Source organism: Ischnura elegans, chromosome 1, assembly GCF_921293095.1.
Source record: "Ischnura elegans chromosome 1, ioIscEleg1.1, whole genome shotgun sequence".
Taxonomy (NCBI): domain Eukaryota; kingdom Metazoa; phylum Arthropoda; class Insecta; order Odonata; family Coenagrionidae; genus Ischnura; species Ischnura elegans.
Genome location: NC_060246.1, coordinates 30,037,136 through 30,056,307, shown reverse-complemented (window position 1 = coordinate 30,056,307; position 19,172 = coordinate 30,037,136). Strand labels below are relative to the sequence as shown.

The following is a 19,172-nucleotide window of genomic DNA, read 5'->3' as shown; positions in this document are numbered from 1 at the left end:
GAACATTCATTCGAATTATTCTTCCACATTATTTTTTATTGCGTTATTCGCACTCTGATTAGTGATGGAAAATTTTCGGTAATAATCGATTTATAATCGAAGTGAAAAGCTCAACTTTTCACCAAATATCGAAAATTGAACGAAAAGATCGATTAATCGAAAAAAATGGACGATTCTTTTTTGAAAAATATATAGTTCGAACAAAATCATGTTTATTATTCGTTTGATTAAAACTCAAAATACACATTTGAGAAATAGAGAAAATATCAACAAAATATAATCAGAATACATGGTTGAATTATTTTTAGTAAAAATTTAAAAATTCGAGCACATTAAGTTTATGGGGTCATTGCTTGAAATTATTCGGCTGTACTAAAATTTTTAAGAAAGATCAACTGATCGATATGCCTTCTTGATGATTGAGGGCGTGTCTTTCCAATTTTACCGGTCTTCGAGAAAAGTCTTTCGCTCGTCACGGATGACGTTATCATTGACCGGTGGTGATGCTGCTCACATCTAACGAAATGTTCAAGGTCGAAGTTGAAAAATAGAGTTTGGATCGACACTCGAAGAATATGGCACGATCTCGATTTCCTCGATTTTTTACATTCGATTTTCGATTTTGATCGTAATGGATTTTTCCATCACTAATGTAGTTCCGTCTGATGTAGTTTGTTTTTCTTTAACTGCTGGATCTGAAATAGATTATGAAATCAAGTTTGTGGTTTCAAATACTTACTATTTGGTGCTTCAAGAGGTTTTGTTTTTACTGCAATTTGCGGATATGCATATAGCTATCCAAGTATGCGATATTTTTCACTGAAAGCTGGGGCGATAGATTGTGCGGCTATACGAGACGATTTTGCCACTTTACATTTTTCCTCGTTTCTCCATTTTTCTCGCTCTGTTTCTTCACTTCCACTCGTCTGAATCGACGGAAGCATGTGACGCGTCGATTGGCAGCTTCATTGGAAACCCGTCCACTAATCCTCTCTCCTCCTGCCGCGATCTTTGAATGCTAAATCCATGCATGGGTTCATCTGGACCTTATCTTTCTTTTTTGTTGTTTTTCTCGATATTCTATATTCGGTGTTGCAATGATATAATTCGTGTCTATTACGCTTTCTGTGATGTTACCGCAGCACGATATACACACTCAGTTGCGGATGCATAAAAAACTCAAGGGGGGGCGCCAAAGATACCTTGAGTTATCTTTACTTTTATTGTAATAAAAAATAATCAAGTCATATGCAAATTTTAAGAAGGTTTCAATTAAAGTGATTATGTAAAAACAGAAGACAATTCCATTTTATGATAAATATAAAGAAATTACAATTGTGCTTCTGCAACGTTTGTCAATACGGGCGGCCCCACAAGGGGGGTCGCGCGCCCCCTGCGCTCCCCCATCTGTATCCGCCACTGTACACACTCCCATTAAATGTGTGTGTTTTTGGGCTCCTAATTTTAGAGTCTTAAAGTTGCGTGATTTTGATAATATTAGGTACGCGCTCTGGATAAGATTGTGTATTGTTATAAGTGTAAACTAAATTTTACCTTGTTTACCTCTCGGCCAGTTAATGTGGGTTCAATAGCCAGTTGAATGTGAAGTTGTGAAATCCAATACCGGAGAAATTTTCATACAAATCACATTTTCAGACATTTTCAAAGCTACCAAAGCCCTCACTTAAGACTTCTCCTCACCAATACTCATTCTTCTGTATGTAACAATTGTAACATCTTTCTTGGAAAAAATCGAGGAAATATACAATTCAATAGAAGTAACCTTACAAATATGGATAGAAAATTGCGGGGCGTTCAATTAAAAAAATTAAATAAACAAATTATCTGAATATTTTGTTTAGACTTTGAATTCTGAGGTTTTTGTGCTTGGGATGCAATAAACCACTTTTTGAAAATCTTACCGCGGCCGAGGTTTTAGAGATGGAAAAAGAAGGGACATAGTAACGAATAAGTGTTAACTATTGCTTTGCAATGATGTCTATGTGAATGAGTCCATGGAAAGAGTCACACAGGGTTCAAAGGTCACAGTGATATTAGCCGGTAAATGGGGACAGCCAGCTTGCCTCGATTGGTGAAGAGTTTTATGTGGCACCATTAAAACTTCATTTGAATTTATATCGAATAAACAGGATATTTAATTGATGCTAAACGTACAGTGGAATGCGTATTTGGAATGAGGCCTGCTCAATGTTCAATTCAATCCTTTACCCTCAGAATTCTCCAATATCAGATAGAATTATCGTGTGCCACTAATGATTGCCTTCAGTAAAGCGCAAATTTTTCTATAGTCATTTTGTTTAACCTCATGGTGTTCATCTGAGAGACGTGTTGGATTCTTCGTGGAGGTACAAATCGTTTGCTTTGTGTTCGCCTGGTAGTAAATGAGAAAAATTGCTTCTTCCAAGCTCCCACGAATGACCATATTAAGTCAGATCTGTCAACCGGTTCTGAAATATTGCCCCTAGTAACCTCTTACGACATGCCCTCATCCACCTCATCGACTGTTATCAGTAATGTTATAATATTGATGGGCTCCTTATAAGTTGGTTATTATTCACGGACCATCTGTCGTACGATTCATTGAATAGTGAGTCAAACTTGGAAGTTATTTTTGCGCGAAACGAGAAGATTCAGCTCAGCATTAACAGTGTGATACTTCTTACGATGGTGAAGGTCACTCGCCTTGCTACGCTGCGTTTTGAGGATTATGGCCAGTCATTTAAAAATCGCCGCGAGCTATGGCACGTTTTCTGTCCAGCTCTTGTATTCGACGTCTTTTTAGTGCCTCGAATCTTTCGGTTAAGTGTCTTGGCATCGTAAATATCTTTTTCTGGCGAAGCGAAGGCTGCGTGATTAATTATAACGAGCGAATTTTGCGACAGCTGGTTCTGAATAAGTCAATAATATTACATAATGGCGGTGAGTATAGCAACTTTTTACGGCGCCGAGAATCGTTTACTGCGTAATATCCCGCGATACTGTTCCGTAACTCTGCTGTTGTGGGGGAGGCGGTGACGAAGTCGAAGAGGGGGGAGGGGGATATTGTTGTGCAACGAAGCCCATTCGTGCCATTATCTTTCCAGTCCTCCTCCTATTTGCCCGCCTTCGCCGCTTCCTTTTTCATATCTTTCCGCCGGTAACTAGGTCTCCACGCGAAGCGATGACGTTGATCATCACCGTCATCTTTTTGGTTTCCCTCTTCATTAATGAGAGATGGCCTCCGTTAAAAAACGATAGAGCGAGATTTTGCGGGACCTCGCTCTTCCGGAAGTCTGCTAGTGAAACTGAGAGTGAGTCGCGAATCACAACTCGTATCTTCTATCCGTTAGCCCTCTCAAATTCGTCTTTATTTTTGTTGCGTGAATGTTTCTTGCTCGCTCTGAGGGTTCTTTCGAGGTGAGCTTTGCATCCCAGCGAGTGGAGCATTGGGCTACTGTTCAAGAAGTTGAAATGCAGGGTGAAGTCCCAAACAAAAAACCCCTTAGTGCGAGGTGTCCCAGGGAAAGAAAACAGCTCCCCTGCTCTAAATGTGTGATATTCATACAGCTCTGGCTTATTCTTCGGTGAGATCTATCCTCGCATATCCTAACTAACCTTCGGGTTGCGACGCTGAGTGGAGGTGTTTTACATTTCACATAAGTTTCATTTCTTTTAGCTTATTTGTTTTTTTTTAAATGACCGCATAGAGTAATATTTCTAGATTATAGTGACCGAATAACAAAAATATGCTTTATGGCCAGTAAAGAGGATGCAAATTTCTCGCTCGAATTTTAGATTTTGTTAAGCTATCAACTAGAAAAAATGTATTTTGTTCCTATCTTTATGGCTTGCTAGAAATATCGAAATGTTATCGTCCAGTGATCAAGTGCGAGTCTCAATATTGTGGCAGCGTTATCACCAAACAAGTCTGTCGTAATAATTTGATTTTGCCTTGAAAGGATGGATTCATCTTTCCGTTGACACATTTAACTCTCTCCTAAATTAACTCAGGAGTTAATTTTATTCAAGCTAGAAAGTCTTTGTGTTTATCAGATGGTTTCTTCTCTCAAGGAGAATAACTCTCAATGCAGAAAATTTAAATTTGTCCCCGTAGTTGTTGAACTCACGACTTGCCTGTATCGATATTTTCCTGCCGTGATAAGACGGTGATCTCATGTCTAATATCGCCGAGGACCTTGGGCTTCTTTATTCCCCCACATTGTTCCGTGGCCCGAAGCTGGGGCCTGCTAGGTGGAAGACATATGTGTTAATGAAGGAAGATGCAATGTAAATTAGAGATAACTGTACTCTGCATAGTGGGACATTTTTTCTGTGTAGTTTAGCTGGAGAATGCCATTAAAAGATTTTCAAAAATGGAATATCATCTGCTAAGTGTATGGTCTTATACAGTGGCGTAACTAGGAAAATGCTTTGAGGGGGGATGAGAGGGGTTATTGGGGGCTACCCCCCCAGGAATGGGGTAGTTCAGGAAAAATTTTGAAATATAACATGCCTGAATATGTATTTTACATCATTGTGGCACATAAAATTCAACTTTAAGCAGAATCAGTTATTATATATCAAATCCAGGCAAGATTTTTAAATATTTTTTTTTGATTTCTCTGAGGGTTTGGGGGAGAGACATCCCTTCCCTTCATCCCCCCATAGTCACGCCAATGGTCTTATTCACAGAAGACATTCAGGAAACGAATTTCCCATGGTCAAAATATATCTATCATTTGTTCCTTGATTTCCGCACTCCCAACTCTTGAAACTTGTGTCTCATAATCCCAACCACCTTCATGTTGGAGAGTTATGTCCTTATGGGGCTCAACTTTATTTATTCCATCTTTGCGGTTTTCATGGCATTTATGTATATGATAATAGTCTATTTATTGAAAATTGCTTTGGAAAACCCTTTTCTCTCATTTACCTATTATTCGTAAGTCTTAACACTTTTGCGATGTTGAGTGTGCATGATCTTAGCTTTATTTTATGCGTAAATCAATTGTAAATGAATAGTGGATTTATAATCCAGGGATTACTTAACGATTAGTGTTAAAATAATGTCTTCTATATTCACTTTAATTTTTATTTTATGCCCTAATGAAAATTTTAATCTTATTACTCGCATGTACACGTTGTTGGAAACTTTGGAAGAGACACCAGATTTATCATAATCAATAATCTAAGGGTGTTTCTTTCCTTCGAGGCCATTATATTTTCTATTGTACATAGCTTTTAAACAAAAACATCCTGCTATAAAAAATGATGGCGCTAAGTCATTTTGCTTGACAAGCTTACTTCCTGAGTAAATCTTTATCACGATAATTGTCTTTGCGTCAGTGAGATATTGTGATTACCAAACGCCCTTTTAATGTATTTCTCCTGGATATAAGAAGTTTCTCTGAGACAATGACTTGGGAAAATTTGTCCTTCACTTTGCGACCTCCGCTTTTTCCCGATTAACCTTTTGACTCCTTTCTCATCGAAGTCATATTCTTCCTTGATCACCCTTAGAAAAAATGACCTGGTGATCCGGCGGAAGGTGATTAATTCTGCGACTGATAAAAACAACAATAGACTCGAAGGCTATTATTTATCTTTCCGAAGGTCGAAATGTGAGGGAATCATTCACCTGGCTTATTATCTCTGTTTTTTGTGCAGGACTTTTATGTTTAAACATGTAAAAGAATGGCTTGGAAATAAAATTTATCCTCGATACACGCAATAAATAATATGATCTGAAAAATTGATGCCAAGTGGAATTAAGCTCTAAAAATTGTATGGCGCTTCTAATATATTTCCCAATATGCTTACTATACCGTTCGTGCTCCTTTGTTCCCAATTTAAATATTTTTCCTCTTATTCCTATCTCATTTTCTATATTTATTCTTATCTCATCTTAGCAGTAATTTAGATATTTCGTTTCAATTATATTGGAGTAAACTCTGCCATTCGCTCTACATGTGTTTCCAGCATATTGATTAATTTTTTGTCTCGAACGCATAAATTTCAACGCCTTATTTTTCAATATATAGGTGAATTATCCTCGCTCTCATTTTTCAATTTTAATCTTCATTGGAGAGATAGATTTCATTCAAGAGACATCTTTTACTTTTAGTGAATCCATTGCAAGTGACATGAAAGTTCAAAAGAATAGTATTATTTGGAAGTACAATCTCATCGATAAAGCCTTATGAATATAAATGTGATGGAATTAGTTAAAAATAAATGAAGTGGTTTGATGGCTCATTCATTGGACGATAATTTACGCGGCAAAAGTTAAAAATGTCTAATGCTTCAAGTGTTATGCGTCTGTAGAACCAATATTATATTAAGGAGTTAATTATGAATCGACACGTAGGATTTTCGGATATTCCTATGTAATAGGCATTCACATCAGAGGAGCATATGCCGTTAATCGGATTCCTGCTTTGAATCTGCACGAGATTAACAACGGGCAATTATGAAAACCATCGTTTGAGACCTGGTGTCGAAAAGATTTTCTGACACTCTCTACTGATACTTAACATTCTCCGTTATCTTTGAATATGCCGAATTTTTTTTAATCTCGTCAGCGATGCTGTCAGAGCACAAATATTTTTACAAATGGTCGATGAATCAAAGAGTTAGCTTTAAATCAATCTAAGTGTAGCCTCTCGGTCAGATATTAAACGTAGTTTCTAATGAACACAAACATGACTTTTCTTGTGCGATAATTGTGGGAGGTAGTTTAAATTCATTGACCGTGAGGTAAAATTGCTCGAGGAAGATTCCGTAATCAAAATGTCCTTCTTCGGATGCTAATGTGACCGCTTCTGGCTTCCGGTGAATATTACGGAATCGCCCGCAGATATTATGCGGTAATGGGGAGAAGATTGTGAACGAGCTGCCGGGACTATAATCGATTATAATGCGTGAAGCTCATCGGTATCATGAGGGAGCGTCCGATCGGAAGAGAAGCGATGGCAGACGTGGCACTCGGAAGAGGGCTCAGAAATAATGATAGATAATGTCGCGGATTCAGAGTGCTAACGGTTATTGCCTGACTTGCCAAGACATCCTGTCGGTATTTCATATCTTTTTTGACTATTTGAATACAAAAATTTCTGTTTTAGCCATCGACCGACGAATGCCAGCAGCTAGTCTTCATTAAGCTGACCCATTAAAAAAAATCCTTTGTTTGAAAGTTAATAGTCTACCAATTATATTAGCTCATTTGACAATGGTAGTCTATTTTCAAATACTGTAATATTCGACGATGGCAGTGGATACGAAACCCTAGGGTGGGCTCGCTAGGTTACTCTCCTGGGCCGAGGTCTGTAAGCGTTAGCTTATCACCTCTGCACCGCAGAAGGGGGAGGACAGGAAGGAGAAAAGAAGGAGGCGCCGCCGCGATAGGAGCCCGACGACGCCTCCTGGGACGGGAAGGAAGGGATGGGACGAGGAATCCCGCACCGTCACAGAAGCGGGCGGGTCCTACCACCAGCGAAATCAGGCAACGCCATTATTGTTCTAACGATTTTGGAGGATTATCCTATGAGGAAGAATAATCCAACGATCAAATCGTTAGATTATTCGACGATGGCAATCGCAAAAATCGCCGTCTGTAAGCCACGACCTGGAAACGAAAACCGTAGTTTTCCTTTTTATTTCTAAGGTTTCAGCGTCGTTCGCCAGGAGAATAATAGGGCGTCATAGGTGCTTCTAATCACGGAGGTCATCACCAAGTGGGACACGTCACACCCAACATTTGGGGATAATGTTTACGTCTTTCTCCATATAAAAGATTGAAACAATAGATATGGCATATGTCTCCCCCAATAAGTAATAGCTGATTACGCCCATGCTTCTAATCGTATTCTCCCAAATTAGAAGCGAAATCGTTCTGGAGTTAGTTCAACCATTGTTCATCGTTTTGCCATCTTATAAATGGACGCATCATTTATCATTGCTGATGACCGAGTGTTAAGTTCAAAACGAGTCTCAAAATGGCATAGCATATGTGGAGCGTTCGCTTTGCGCCTGGCGTCCGTGTCGCACGGCGCCAGGGTGCTCATTTTCTCGGAGGCTCGCGATCCCATCCCCCCTCCCATCTGAACCACCCTCCACCCCTTTGGCACCCCTCTCACCTTCCCGACGCGCACCTCACCCCCCAAATGAGCACCTCTTTCTTCCCCTCCCCCCTCTCATCCCCTTGGCTACTCCTCCTGTCATACTCTCCTGCTTCTTCGCGCGGCTCGCCTTGCGTGAATGTTTCGCAAGGTCGCTCCGCCATCCTTCCCCCCCCCTCCCCCGCACGTGCGCTTGCGATCTCGTCGTATCGCACGCTTTTTCGCTCCTCTTCACCCGCCAGTTTTTACTTACAAGGGGAGACCACGTACCTTGCTCCGCCTTTTTCAATGCCGTATTTTTTATGGCATTCTGAATGGCGAACACATCTCTGAACTGATAGTGTTTCCATTGAATGGGCCTTAGTTTGGCTGTAATTAATTAATTTCCGAGCGGTATTTTTAATCCTTTCCTTCAACAGCGTCAATTGGTCATTCACTTGGGGGGGGGGGGGGGGGGGGGGGGGGCGGGTTCGACACTTCGTCCCGGCAGTAGATTTTGTCGTTTTCATTTTGATCATACGGCGACAAGTTTTTCACTAATGTTAATTGCAGCAAGCATAGGCATGAGAAAAAAGGCGCTAGTTTGGGATTATATAACGCGTGTTAAAAATACCGCCCGGAAATTAATTAATTACAGGCAAACTAAGGCCCATTCAATGGAACCACTATCAGTTCAGAGATGTGTTCGCCATTCCGAACGCCATAAAAAATACAGCATTGAAAAAGGCGGATCAAGGTACGTGGTCTCCCCTTGTTAGTTAATTCCGCCATGACTAAATGACTCAAAACGAATGATTCTCACGCAAAATGTGTTAAAAAAATATGGCGCCCATGAATTACGTCTAACATCATCTGATACGATGGCATCGTGAAAATTATCTTTGAAAGACAGGACGTCGTAGAAGGGTAGGACTGCAGAAGAAGGCCACGGATGAGATACTTACATAGGGAGGGTTGTAAAGTAGAAGAATAATGTATGTGATAACTAGATTTTTTTCGGGTTACTGTCGCGTTGACTCATTTTGGTGGAAAATAAGTCAACACGGCTTCACCCGAAAAACAAATATCAATTTAATCACCGCGGAAGCCTCTGTACCAATAATTTTGGTGCTAAAAGATATAGCTGATTTCACAATTGAGTAGAGAGCTGCGTTAAACCAATCTCAGGATTGATGACTGTTGATAATGAAATAACATCCATTCTTGTTGAGAAAGCATAATACTCTTAAAAATAAGCATAATAAATTAAATGCTTGTCAACAATTCAACGCTCATTTTATAAAGCCAATGCTTTTTAAGCTTTATGAGTCAATTCAGAATTTCATATACATTTTTACGTAACTAACATTTTTTATTTAAAATACCAGAATCCTTTTGGATGTATCTCCAAAATTGTATGGTTACGCGATTAAATTTTATTTTTGCCAATATGCCTCGGGTGTGGCGAACTTTATATAAGTTTTTGTCCCAACGACAGTTATACTCTCGTGGATCAGAATTTTTATCATCAGAATTTCAGAATATCAGAATTTTTCATATACATAGGTCAGCATCAACATGAGGACCCGTGAAAAAATTCTGATTTTTTAATACATTTCCAGAAAATAATGGATGGAAAGCCCAATTTTTTCTTCAGTCGAAGAAGTGTATAAAATATGAGTGGGATATTTTTGACCTTTCATTAAAACTAAATTTCCTTCTTCGCCTTCTCTTGAGATACCATTAAGGAGGTTCCTCTGAAAATCGAAGGAAATGTCATTTTCATGGTAACTTAAATCCACTGTATTAATACTACTCATTTAATAAATGTATATATGAACCAACATTCAGAAAAAAAGGGATTTCCAGGTGATTTTATTGTGAAAATTTCCCATGTCAGTGCTTGCCTCTGCGTTGTAGAAATCGCGATTGCAAAGAAAATATTGTTTTTTGTTGTGGACTGATATGAGGTGCGTCGTTCCATAAAATTCACGATAAAGATAAGTACAATGTAGGCGCGTTATTGCACTGCTAACCTACTACTACCCGCTACCTAGTCTCTACTAGCCGTATGCGAAGTAAAATTTGGGGTGCCATCGGTTCAGATAGCTTTCAAAAATGTTGATATAATAATAAAAATGTGGATTTGACCGGGGAGCGTGGTAGTCTAATGGGTAGAGCTCTGGGCTACTGGCCAAAGATTGCAGAGTTCAAAGCCAGAGAGAGGACCTTCACCCAGTAGGTACGACATAAAATCGCATGTAGCTTAGTCTCGAGTGAGCTCTGCTCGTGACACATAAAAACCTTTGAATTACAGTGTGAGTGCAAGGCAGATATGCATTGATTTGCCCAAATTCCTAAGTCTTGGTGACACGATATAAAAACACGTACGAGTTAATGTCTGAATTTATGAACCTGTTCTAATTTGAAAAGAAGAAAATAGAACCTGCTCTAAATTGATTTATGCATTCGTACATTTTTCGATCCGGTCCACCAAAATTATTCATGGAATCAAGCATTTACTCCTATTTGTTAATTTATCGTGCAACCAGGCCTTTAAATTTTGTCTCCATTTCCTTTTTATAATCGGAGAATGTCGTATGATGCATTATTTTACTATGCAATGCGAAAATTCTTTGGTTTTAATGGTGAAGTCAAGGCGGATTTGCTTCATGCCAAGGTGTCCTTCCTCATAGCGAATGGAGCGAATGTGACCCACAAGTGTGACCCGCGGGCCAGTGATCTTTCCCCCGGGCAATGAGCCAAGGCGCCAGCCGATGCCTTCACGCACCCGGAAAAATGTTGGGCTTGGTGCCGGTCGAGAGCTTCTCCGAACGGTACCTACCTATTCCTCGCCCAAATGTTCACCCTTTATCTTTTTCCGTCGCCCGTTAAAAGAGAGCGACTTCTCTGGTCGATGTCAAGGGGGACACAGGATGCGAGAGTGTGTCCAAGAGTGACAAAAAGAAAATGTGGGCCGCCCGTGGCCTTTTCCCTCTCCTCACCCCTATGTAAACCACCAGTGGTCTTCCAGTTTATCGCAAAGGTGATGGGGGAGGGGAAAGAGCGGAATCGGAAGGGTTGGGGGATGGGGGCGGAAGAGAGGGAGGGGATGGGGAAGACGACCACCGAGGCACAAAATGCCGACGACAAACGCCCCCAACCCACCCACCCCCCTGGTCCTTAACCACCCCCCTCCTCCGACCCACCCCCTACACCATCGAAAATGTCTCCCCCGCCCCCTCATCTTCTTCTTTCCTTTCGGTCGCCGCCCGCCGCAAGTTCGCCACCTTCTCCACGCGAAACCACTCACGGCCGCCACTATTTTTTTTCGTACCCAACCCACCACTGGGAAAGGTTGGCGACGCAAAGTAAGGGTGAAATTTCGCCTGATCTGGCCTACCGCATATACCCATTATTTTTTAGGGCTAGCGGCAGAGTCTTTAGAACACGAAAGTGTTGGATTCATATCCAGAAGACACTAGTTCGAATACCGAAAAATGATCCAGATTTAAAAAAACAACCTCCATCTAGCCTGGGTGGCTCGCTCTAAGTAATGTCTCACCTCTCCAACCAAAGGGTTGCGGATTCCGATTCCGCCGGAGTCGCTCATTCCGCTACTTGGTATTACGATTTATTTATTTTTTTTAAGAGTTCAATGTCTTAAAATTACTTCTCCATTGATCTTTTCCGGTGCCCATATCTGTATGTACGTCTGATCGGAAGGCACGCTCAGCGGATACTGCCGGCTGCTTTCGCCACGCGTGTATTCATGCCAGCACCGACTTTTCACTCCATATGTTTCGTCTCTGGTCAGAATCATCTTATTTATCCCAGCCTCCTCATCTATCTCTATGCCCTCAATGTCCTAGGTCGGCTTTCGCTTCCGAAAAATAACCGACCAATTTGGACAATAAATCCATACACTGTCGTGGTGCTAGCTATAGGTCGTGAGCGAGTGCGTTGCACCTGTTATCGCCTTGGAAGACGAGAGGCGCTCGGCTTCAATGGATGCTCATTATGAGGCCCGGAGGGTCCCGGTCGTCCGAAAGCTGAGGGGGAGAGAGAGAGATAGTTTTTTCGACGCAAGTGAGAGCTTATCGGACGGCAGTTTTTAAGTTGGGGAGCGGGCAGAGGGGGGTGAGGGGAGTGGGAGGGGAGGCAGGAGAGAAAAAAGAGATTGGACATCTTTCACTCCTTAAGGAGTAGCTTTCCTTCTTCTCCACCCGCCTCCCCAATCCCAAGGCTCACCTCACCCCACCGCTCCCTCGCAGGAGCACCTCTCCCCCCACTCCTCCCCCTCTACATCTCATTCTCTCTCTCTCTCTCTCTCAACCTCAACTCTTCTCCCTCTCGCCGAGGTAGTTGTTGTGAGAGGAGGAGGAAAAAGGAGGACACCGCTGCCCTCTCCAGACCCCCTCCCGCGCCTAACCAAGACACACGCGTCTCATCACTGTTCTCCTGGCTTCGGCCCGCACCGCACACAAAGAAAACCCTCAACAACACAAGCATCGGCTCGCACCAATATCACTATAGCCCTCTAGTTGCACGCACCAAACTCTGTTATCTATCGGTCGCAAACTCGTCACGAGTGCACCCGCCGCGCCTCGCAGGAGCGGAGGCGGTTTTGGAGATATGCCGGAGGGGAGAGGCACCGATTTTCAAACATGAAGAGGACGCGGGTGCGCTAAGTGCGTGGAGGAGAGGGCTGCTGTCTGATTGCACGGTGGACCGCGAGGAGGACTCTCAACTAATCCGCCACACATATACATATATATTTCTCTCCTTTACGCACGTCCCGCCTCCTTCGCGCCCCACCCCCACTCCTCAGTTCACTGTGTGCTGCGGTGGGAAGCGATTTGCGCGCCTCAAAAGAGCTCTTCTCCCCCTTTCTGCAAACTCCCCTTGAGTCCGCCGTGGGCCCCCTTCGCAGTCGCCTCTTTGATTCCGAGGAAATTACTTGCACGCTGAGCGGCGAAAGGAAAAGTGTTCGAAGCGACGTCTTCTCAGCACGAGACTGCTGGCGGCGGATGATCGTGTACCGTGTACTTAGCGTGCTGAGTGACGAAAGGGATACTATTTACGTTTTTTAGTGGTGTGTGTGTGCAGTGTCGGCGCAACAGTCTAGGGGATCTCTAGGTAGAACGCGCTACTGGATTCCATTGATAGCGAGGTCCCGAGGGGCCCAGAATCTTCTTTGGTAACGGCAAAAATTTCCCTTGTGGTGATCCGGCAGACGGTGTGTGTGAATTGTTGAAGGTGTTGAAATCCCTTTGGCGGAGACGTTAACTTCGGCTCCGCTATTGACGTGTTAAATGTGCATCTCCGGCGCTCCAACGTCTGGAAAGGGTGCCGCGGGATGGCTACGGTGCCGGGTGTGGCCGCAGCCGGCGTGTCGACCATATTGACCAACGGGGTGACAGCAGGGGTGTCTGTGGGCGTTGCCCTCGGCATTGTCTCCGGGCTCTTCTACCTGACCTGCGCCGGGATCCGATGGGCGGGGTGAGTTGATACCATTTTGGCGCGCACACTCATTGTTGACCTTCGAAGGTGCGAAGCGAAGCATCACAATGGTCCTTCTCCAGCCGTGGAATTTGGGGGCGGACCTCTCACTCATCTCTGTTTGCATATTCCCTCCCCTTCGCCTTTGACGCGCTGAGCACGCTCGGAAACTGGCAGTACCTTTTTCCATGCAGATGTTTATTCTGTCTTCCTTCATTTGGATTTCAACCAGTAGCTAATGGTTTTTATTTGATTTTCAGCAAGAAGGTAGGCTTAAGAGGCATAACAGGCCATAAATTGGAAGTGCACACATTTGGCGTGTAATTTTTCACGAGCTTTCTCTGTATTTTATTGATGACATGTCACCTAATACGTATTTATGCTACTAATTTGCTCTGAATGAGCCAAAGTATTAAATACTCTCATTTTTTACAGTTGACTCCAGTTAATTGGAGATGATGAGTAATTCAGAATCAGTATTTATCTTTTGAGAATACAATAAAAATTTTGAAAAAGATTCTAGTGTCCTAGTGTTAGCCATTAGTTAGATGAGTGGAAAAAGGAGAGTAATTATTGAATAATGTTAGAAATATAAGGTTGTGTGGAAAAAGTGCAAGTCTTTATGAGGTTCTTTTTACGTGTCCAAAAGTTCCCGTTTTGATATTATCTTTATTTTTGTTCTCTCAAATGCACGGTGGTCAACACAGTAGAACACATAAGCCACGGAAGTCAGTATTTTGTTATTAATATTCCTTGATGTCTGAATTCTTAGGTTGTATAGAAATGCATTTATCTTATTTTTATTATCTTGTCGATCTATATCTCTAAATGTTCTAATCAAAGCATTTGACCTCCAATTGAAGAGTCCAAATTATTGCCTCAACACGTAGTGATACTTGATACTTGCAACGAAGACGATATTTGTTTTTCAAGTTTGAATGAGTCGATATTATTGCATTCGGGGGCTAATATAAAATTTCTGTTTTACTTTATCAAGTTCTTTACTTGGCGTGTTCCGTTCCTCACTGGTTCCTTTTTTCTCGAAAATATTTACCTGGAGCATTATGTCCCTAAAATTAACTTAATTTGTTTGCCATGTGGCAGCATCCGTGAGCTGGGCACCTAAGTGGAATGCTCATCAAAATAAATGGCTCGTGACTTGTGAATTAACAAGCGGGACACCCGTGTCAACTGACACCTCATTGACATAGCCTCCTTGACGCCCCGGCGGTATCTCAGACGCTGGTGTCACCTTTAGTGATTGAGTTTTTTCCCTCTTGAATGTGCTTCCTCATTCCTCTTATCTTTACATCTCATTTTGATAAAATTAAAGTGTGAGGAAAAATTTCATGATGCCGTCGTTTGTTCCTCAGCGATTGCATTTTTTTCTTAAAAACAACCTCATTATGCATGTTCCCCGGATGTTGCTTTGATAAGTGATTCTATAGATTTTTATTTAGAAGCCACCGCCCGCCTCCCCATTTCTTTAAGCATATATATAATTAAATGCTTTTGCTTAAACATTAAATCTTTTCTTGAAATTTTAAATACAATATTATTATTGCTAGAGAAAATATATTTTGACTTATCGCCCGGCGTTGAAGTCTTTTGTATTTGGATACGATGTGCACGGTAGCCGATCGAGATTTTGGATTTTTGCGTTTGAAATCTCTATTTGTTCAAGGATAAATTTCTCTTGCGTTAGTACCCATTCATATCCATATTTTGTTATTGCCCTATAAGGAAGGAAAATATTTAGCAATAAAATTCTTGGTTATATCATGTGTTAGTTCCTTTCCTACGGAAAACTAGCTTATATTCTCCACATATGCTTCTATATTGAAATGAAAGAATCAATTAGGCTTTCGCTCGAGCGAGTAGCCGCCTTTCAAGACTGGTGCTGGTTGGCATTTCCGTCCCGGTTCCGTTGGCTAAAGGTCGTAATACTCCTCCACCTCCTTCTTCCTTTAAAATTTGAGAAAGCGTACCATCATTATTAGAAGATTTTCTTCCCTTGCGATCGCTCGTGCATCGCATAAAATCGAAGAGAAGGTGTATTCATTATTGCAGACTTTCTGCTATCGGTATAAATTAAAATCTAATACGGAATAAAAAATAAATAAGGCAATTTAGAGATAAAATTACGGGCCATATTTGGTACCTTTTCAGCGATACAGGTCCATTCCTCACACCGTTTCTTAATTGGACGCATCTCTTCCGTACAACCTATTCATTCATCGTGACGTTTTTTTTTCTAGGTTAATTCTCACGCTATCATTTTCAAATGCTCTGAATATATAGGTTATACCGTATTTAATATTTTCCCGTTTCTATTATTTGAAACTTTTACCAGAGTTTTATCTCGAATAGCAAATTTTTACGTTTAAAATAATGACAAATGTTAAGGACTCCATTTACCGTAAACTTAGGATTTGATAGCATAAGTTTACTTATAAAGACAAAATACGACAGATAGAGCGTGAGAGGTTTGTCCTCCTAAGTGGTCTCATCATTCCATCGTGCCGCTGATTACTGAGATGTCAAATTATTTTCGCGATACTCTTCATTCGAGTTGAATTCAATACCAGATCGCGCGAATATTCTTATTCCGCCAAAATGGAAACTGACGCAATATTTTATCAGTTGATAAGTTTTTAGCACAATGATAATCGTCTGATTTTCATCAGATATTGGGAATATTTCCTCTTTCATCAGATTTTTTCGCCGTGACGTGTATTGTACCCGCATCAATTGGGTAAGTACCAAATTTCCGTGAGCTGGAAATGGAAAAAACGCTAGAGATCCATTTTATCGATCGCCCTCGTCTACTATTTACGTATAATATGACATTTAACATCCGCCTCTCTCTAATTTAGAGGAAGGATGATTCTGGGATGGGATTTTGCGCGGTTTTCCGTAAGTATGGCCGTGAAGAGAAGGTGGTCAGGCAAGTTGAAGGTAAGGAAACGGCCTGATTTGGTGATTCAGTCTCTCCAGTTCTAAAATTCTGATGAGTACATCACCTATATCTCTATATTTTGGTCTTCCCTAAGAGTGGGAAGTAAGGGAATTCAGCATCGGAGTACGATAATTTTTTTTAAAATAATAAGCGAATACGATCGCTAACATAGAAACGATTACTATCGCCTAATCGGACCCAATAAAAATATCACGATGTATCGGATAATATAGAAGTATTATATCGTAATAGATTTCTTACCGAATGGTACGTGATGCCATATTATAGTGATATATATTGTGACATTATTATAGGGGTACGATATGATGACATTAGCTATCCAGCGATGTATAATACGATTTTTATGCGACAATCAGTTATCACCAAGGCTCAGGACTCTCTATCAGATTCCCAATCTATAATAATATTCTGTTATTCTCCGATGATACGGTAAATAGCTCAAGCCTAGTACTCCCACCGTTAGGAATTTTTGGCAACCAAATATTGGCGTCAAGCACGCGGCATGTCAGTCGGGCCCACTTCTATCACAGGAGTCAATTGATCGCGTCGGGATTCTCGCTATTCACCCGTGCTGAACCACCTCTTTTCCCAGCGGTTAAGGTTCACATACCAAGCGGAGCAAGCGAGCATTTTTTTTCTAAATGCATAATTCATACTACGCATGCGCAGCGTGTCATCGTCCATCCATCCGTGATCAACAAACCACCTCTCTCTCTCTCCTTCGGCCGGCATCAAAGTGAAGTTTCAAACATGGGTGAGCAGGGAAGGTCCCCCTTGCACTACTTATAGTCCTAGTTCCCTTCCTGTTCGTGATGCAACGGGAAGGTCAAGCCGGGGAAAACTTCCTTGAGAAGCGAATTTTTAACTGTCGTACCCAGCGAAGCATTGCTAGTGTGAAAAAAAATGCGTTTGTCGCTCAGGACGTTTATGACTTGGGAAGACCGTCTCAGTACCGTGTCCATTTCCCAGTTCCGCTCATCATCGCGTCGTTTTCTTCCTTTTAATGGATGCAGGCCACGGAAAAAAAGCAGTACGCGGCGATGGACGTGCTTTCCTTTCTCGTGAGAGTAGGTGTCGGGCTCTAAAAGTAAAATTTTTCATCAATCGGTGATTATGTGGGGAAAAAAATGTTGGTGAAATTTTCCTAATCGATCAAGGTCAGGGCTTAAATCTGATGAAATTTATGTTCTACGTTTCGCTAAAAAAACGGCATCTATCGGTTTATATATTGTAAAGATTTATAGTAAAGCTTCATATAACGATGGAAAAAGCCATTTAAGTGGCCAGTTATGAGTTCGTTATACTACTGCGTTTCCAACAAAGGTTGACGTTCGCGTAATCGGTAAATAAAAATGTCCTATATTTTTCAACTCATACTCTCTTAATCATTCCGTCACTCCACCAATATTTTCCAACTTTTTACTATCTAAGACACAGGGTAAATATAAGAAATAGCGATTTTCAGCATCCGTAAATTCGACCAAAATTGAAAGCATTCAAAATCCCTGATCGAGTGATACCTGATGAATTTTAATGGTGATCCGGTGATGCCGTTTTTCACAAGTTCTTTAAATCGATCGAAAACTTTATTTCAATTATATTTAACGCTCATCAAGGAGGAGAAGTGACAGGATTTTAATGAATATTTTTACTAGCATTGCATTTTCTTACTTTTCCATTTCCCATATTGATGGCTTTTTGATAGACTGGTATCCTGTCCATTTGTTTAAAGGTGGTTTAGGAAAAAAATAACACTGAATTATTATTATTATTAAGGCAAATTATTAAATAAGACCGCTAGGAAAACCTCGATAGGTTAATGAACAAGACAAGGATGATTTGAATGAACGTCATTCTCTAAAAATAAAATAGCCAGCTAGGATTATTTATCATGAAATAAAACTCATTTCACTATACAAGATCAGGAATAATATGTGCGAGTTTATAAAATAGGCTGTTACCATGAATGGAAATAGGTATCATTCATTTGAGCCTGAAGAGTTAAGGATGAGATGAAATTATTGTGATCGAAATGAATTGATTTATGCTTTTGGACGGATGTATTATGGGAGGGATTTCCATAATTTGATCAATCCAGCGGAGGAGTTATTCAGTATAGTTTTACGGTTTGTAGGAATAGAAAGCACATTCATATAGCATTGAAGTTTTTAAATTGAAATGTTGGAAATAATACACAGCAGGCGCCTTAAACGCTCTTGTTCACACCGCTCTGAGGTATTGCTGAAACTTCCTTCTGTCGGTTCTCTGCTTAAAACCATCAAAATTGTTGCCATATTGATTGACATTAGGTCACCGATTTTTTTTCTGCTGATAGTCGTTGTTACCTTGAGAAGTTCCTCGAGGAAGGCTGAGGAAAGAAAAGATCTTTGAGATGCCAAGAGGATAAGGATTGCAGTCGGGCATTCGGTATCGGTTAGGAAAATGAATTATTTTTGGAAATGCTGGGCGAGGGAATCCATTCGGCTACCGGGTGACCTTGAACCGGTTGCGCCAAGCACTTTCCTCGGCTGGAGACCCGAAGTTTTGCTTTTCAACCGTTCAATCGGCCATATCAGATTTTCAGGGGATGGATG

General features: G+C 41.2%; 1 protein-coding gene across 6 annotated transcripts in view; it reads left to right on the top strand.

The window, feature by feature from the left end:
- LOC124157854 overlaps positions 1 to 19,172 on the top strand; it is a 246,324-nt gene that overhangs the window by 91,899 nt on the left and 135,253 nt on the right. For 2 of the 6 annotated variants that reach the window (XM_046532932.1, XM_046532907.1), the window contains exon 1: positions 12,528 to 13,598. The exons of 2 other annotated variants lie outside the window; for them this stretch is intronic. In XM_046532932.1, the coding sequence (XP_046388888.1) occupies positions 13,456 to 13,598 (143 nt within the window). In that variant the 5' untranslated portion in view covers positions 12,528 to 13,455. Of the gene's footprint in view, positions 1 to 12,525; positions 13,599 to 19,172 lie in introns of those variants that run through there. 2 more of the 6 variants (XM_046532949.1, XM_046532941.1) reach the window with 2 other exon arrangements.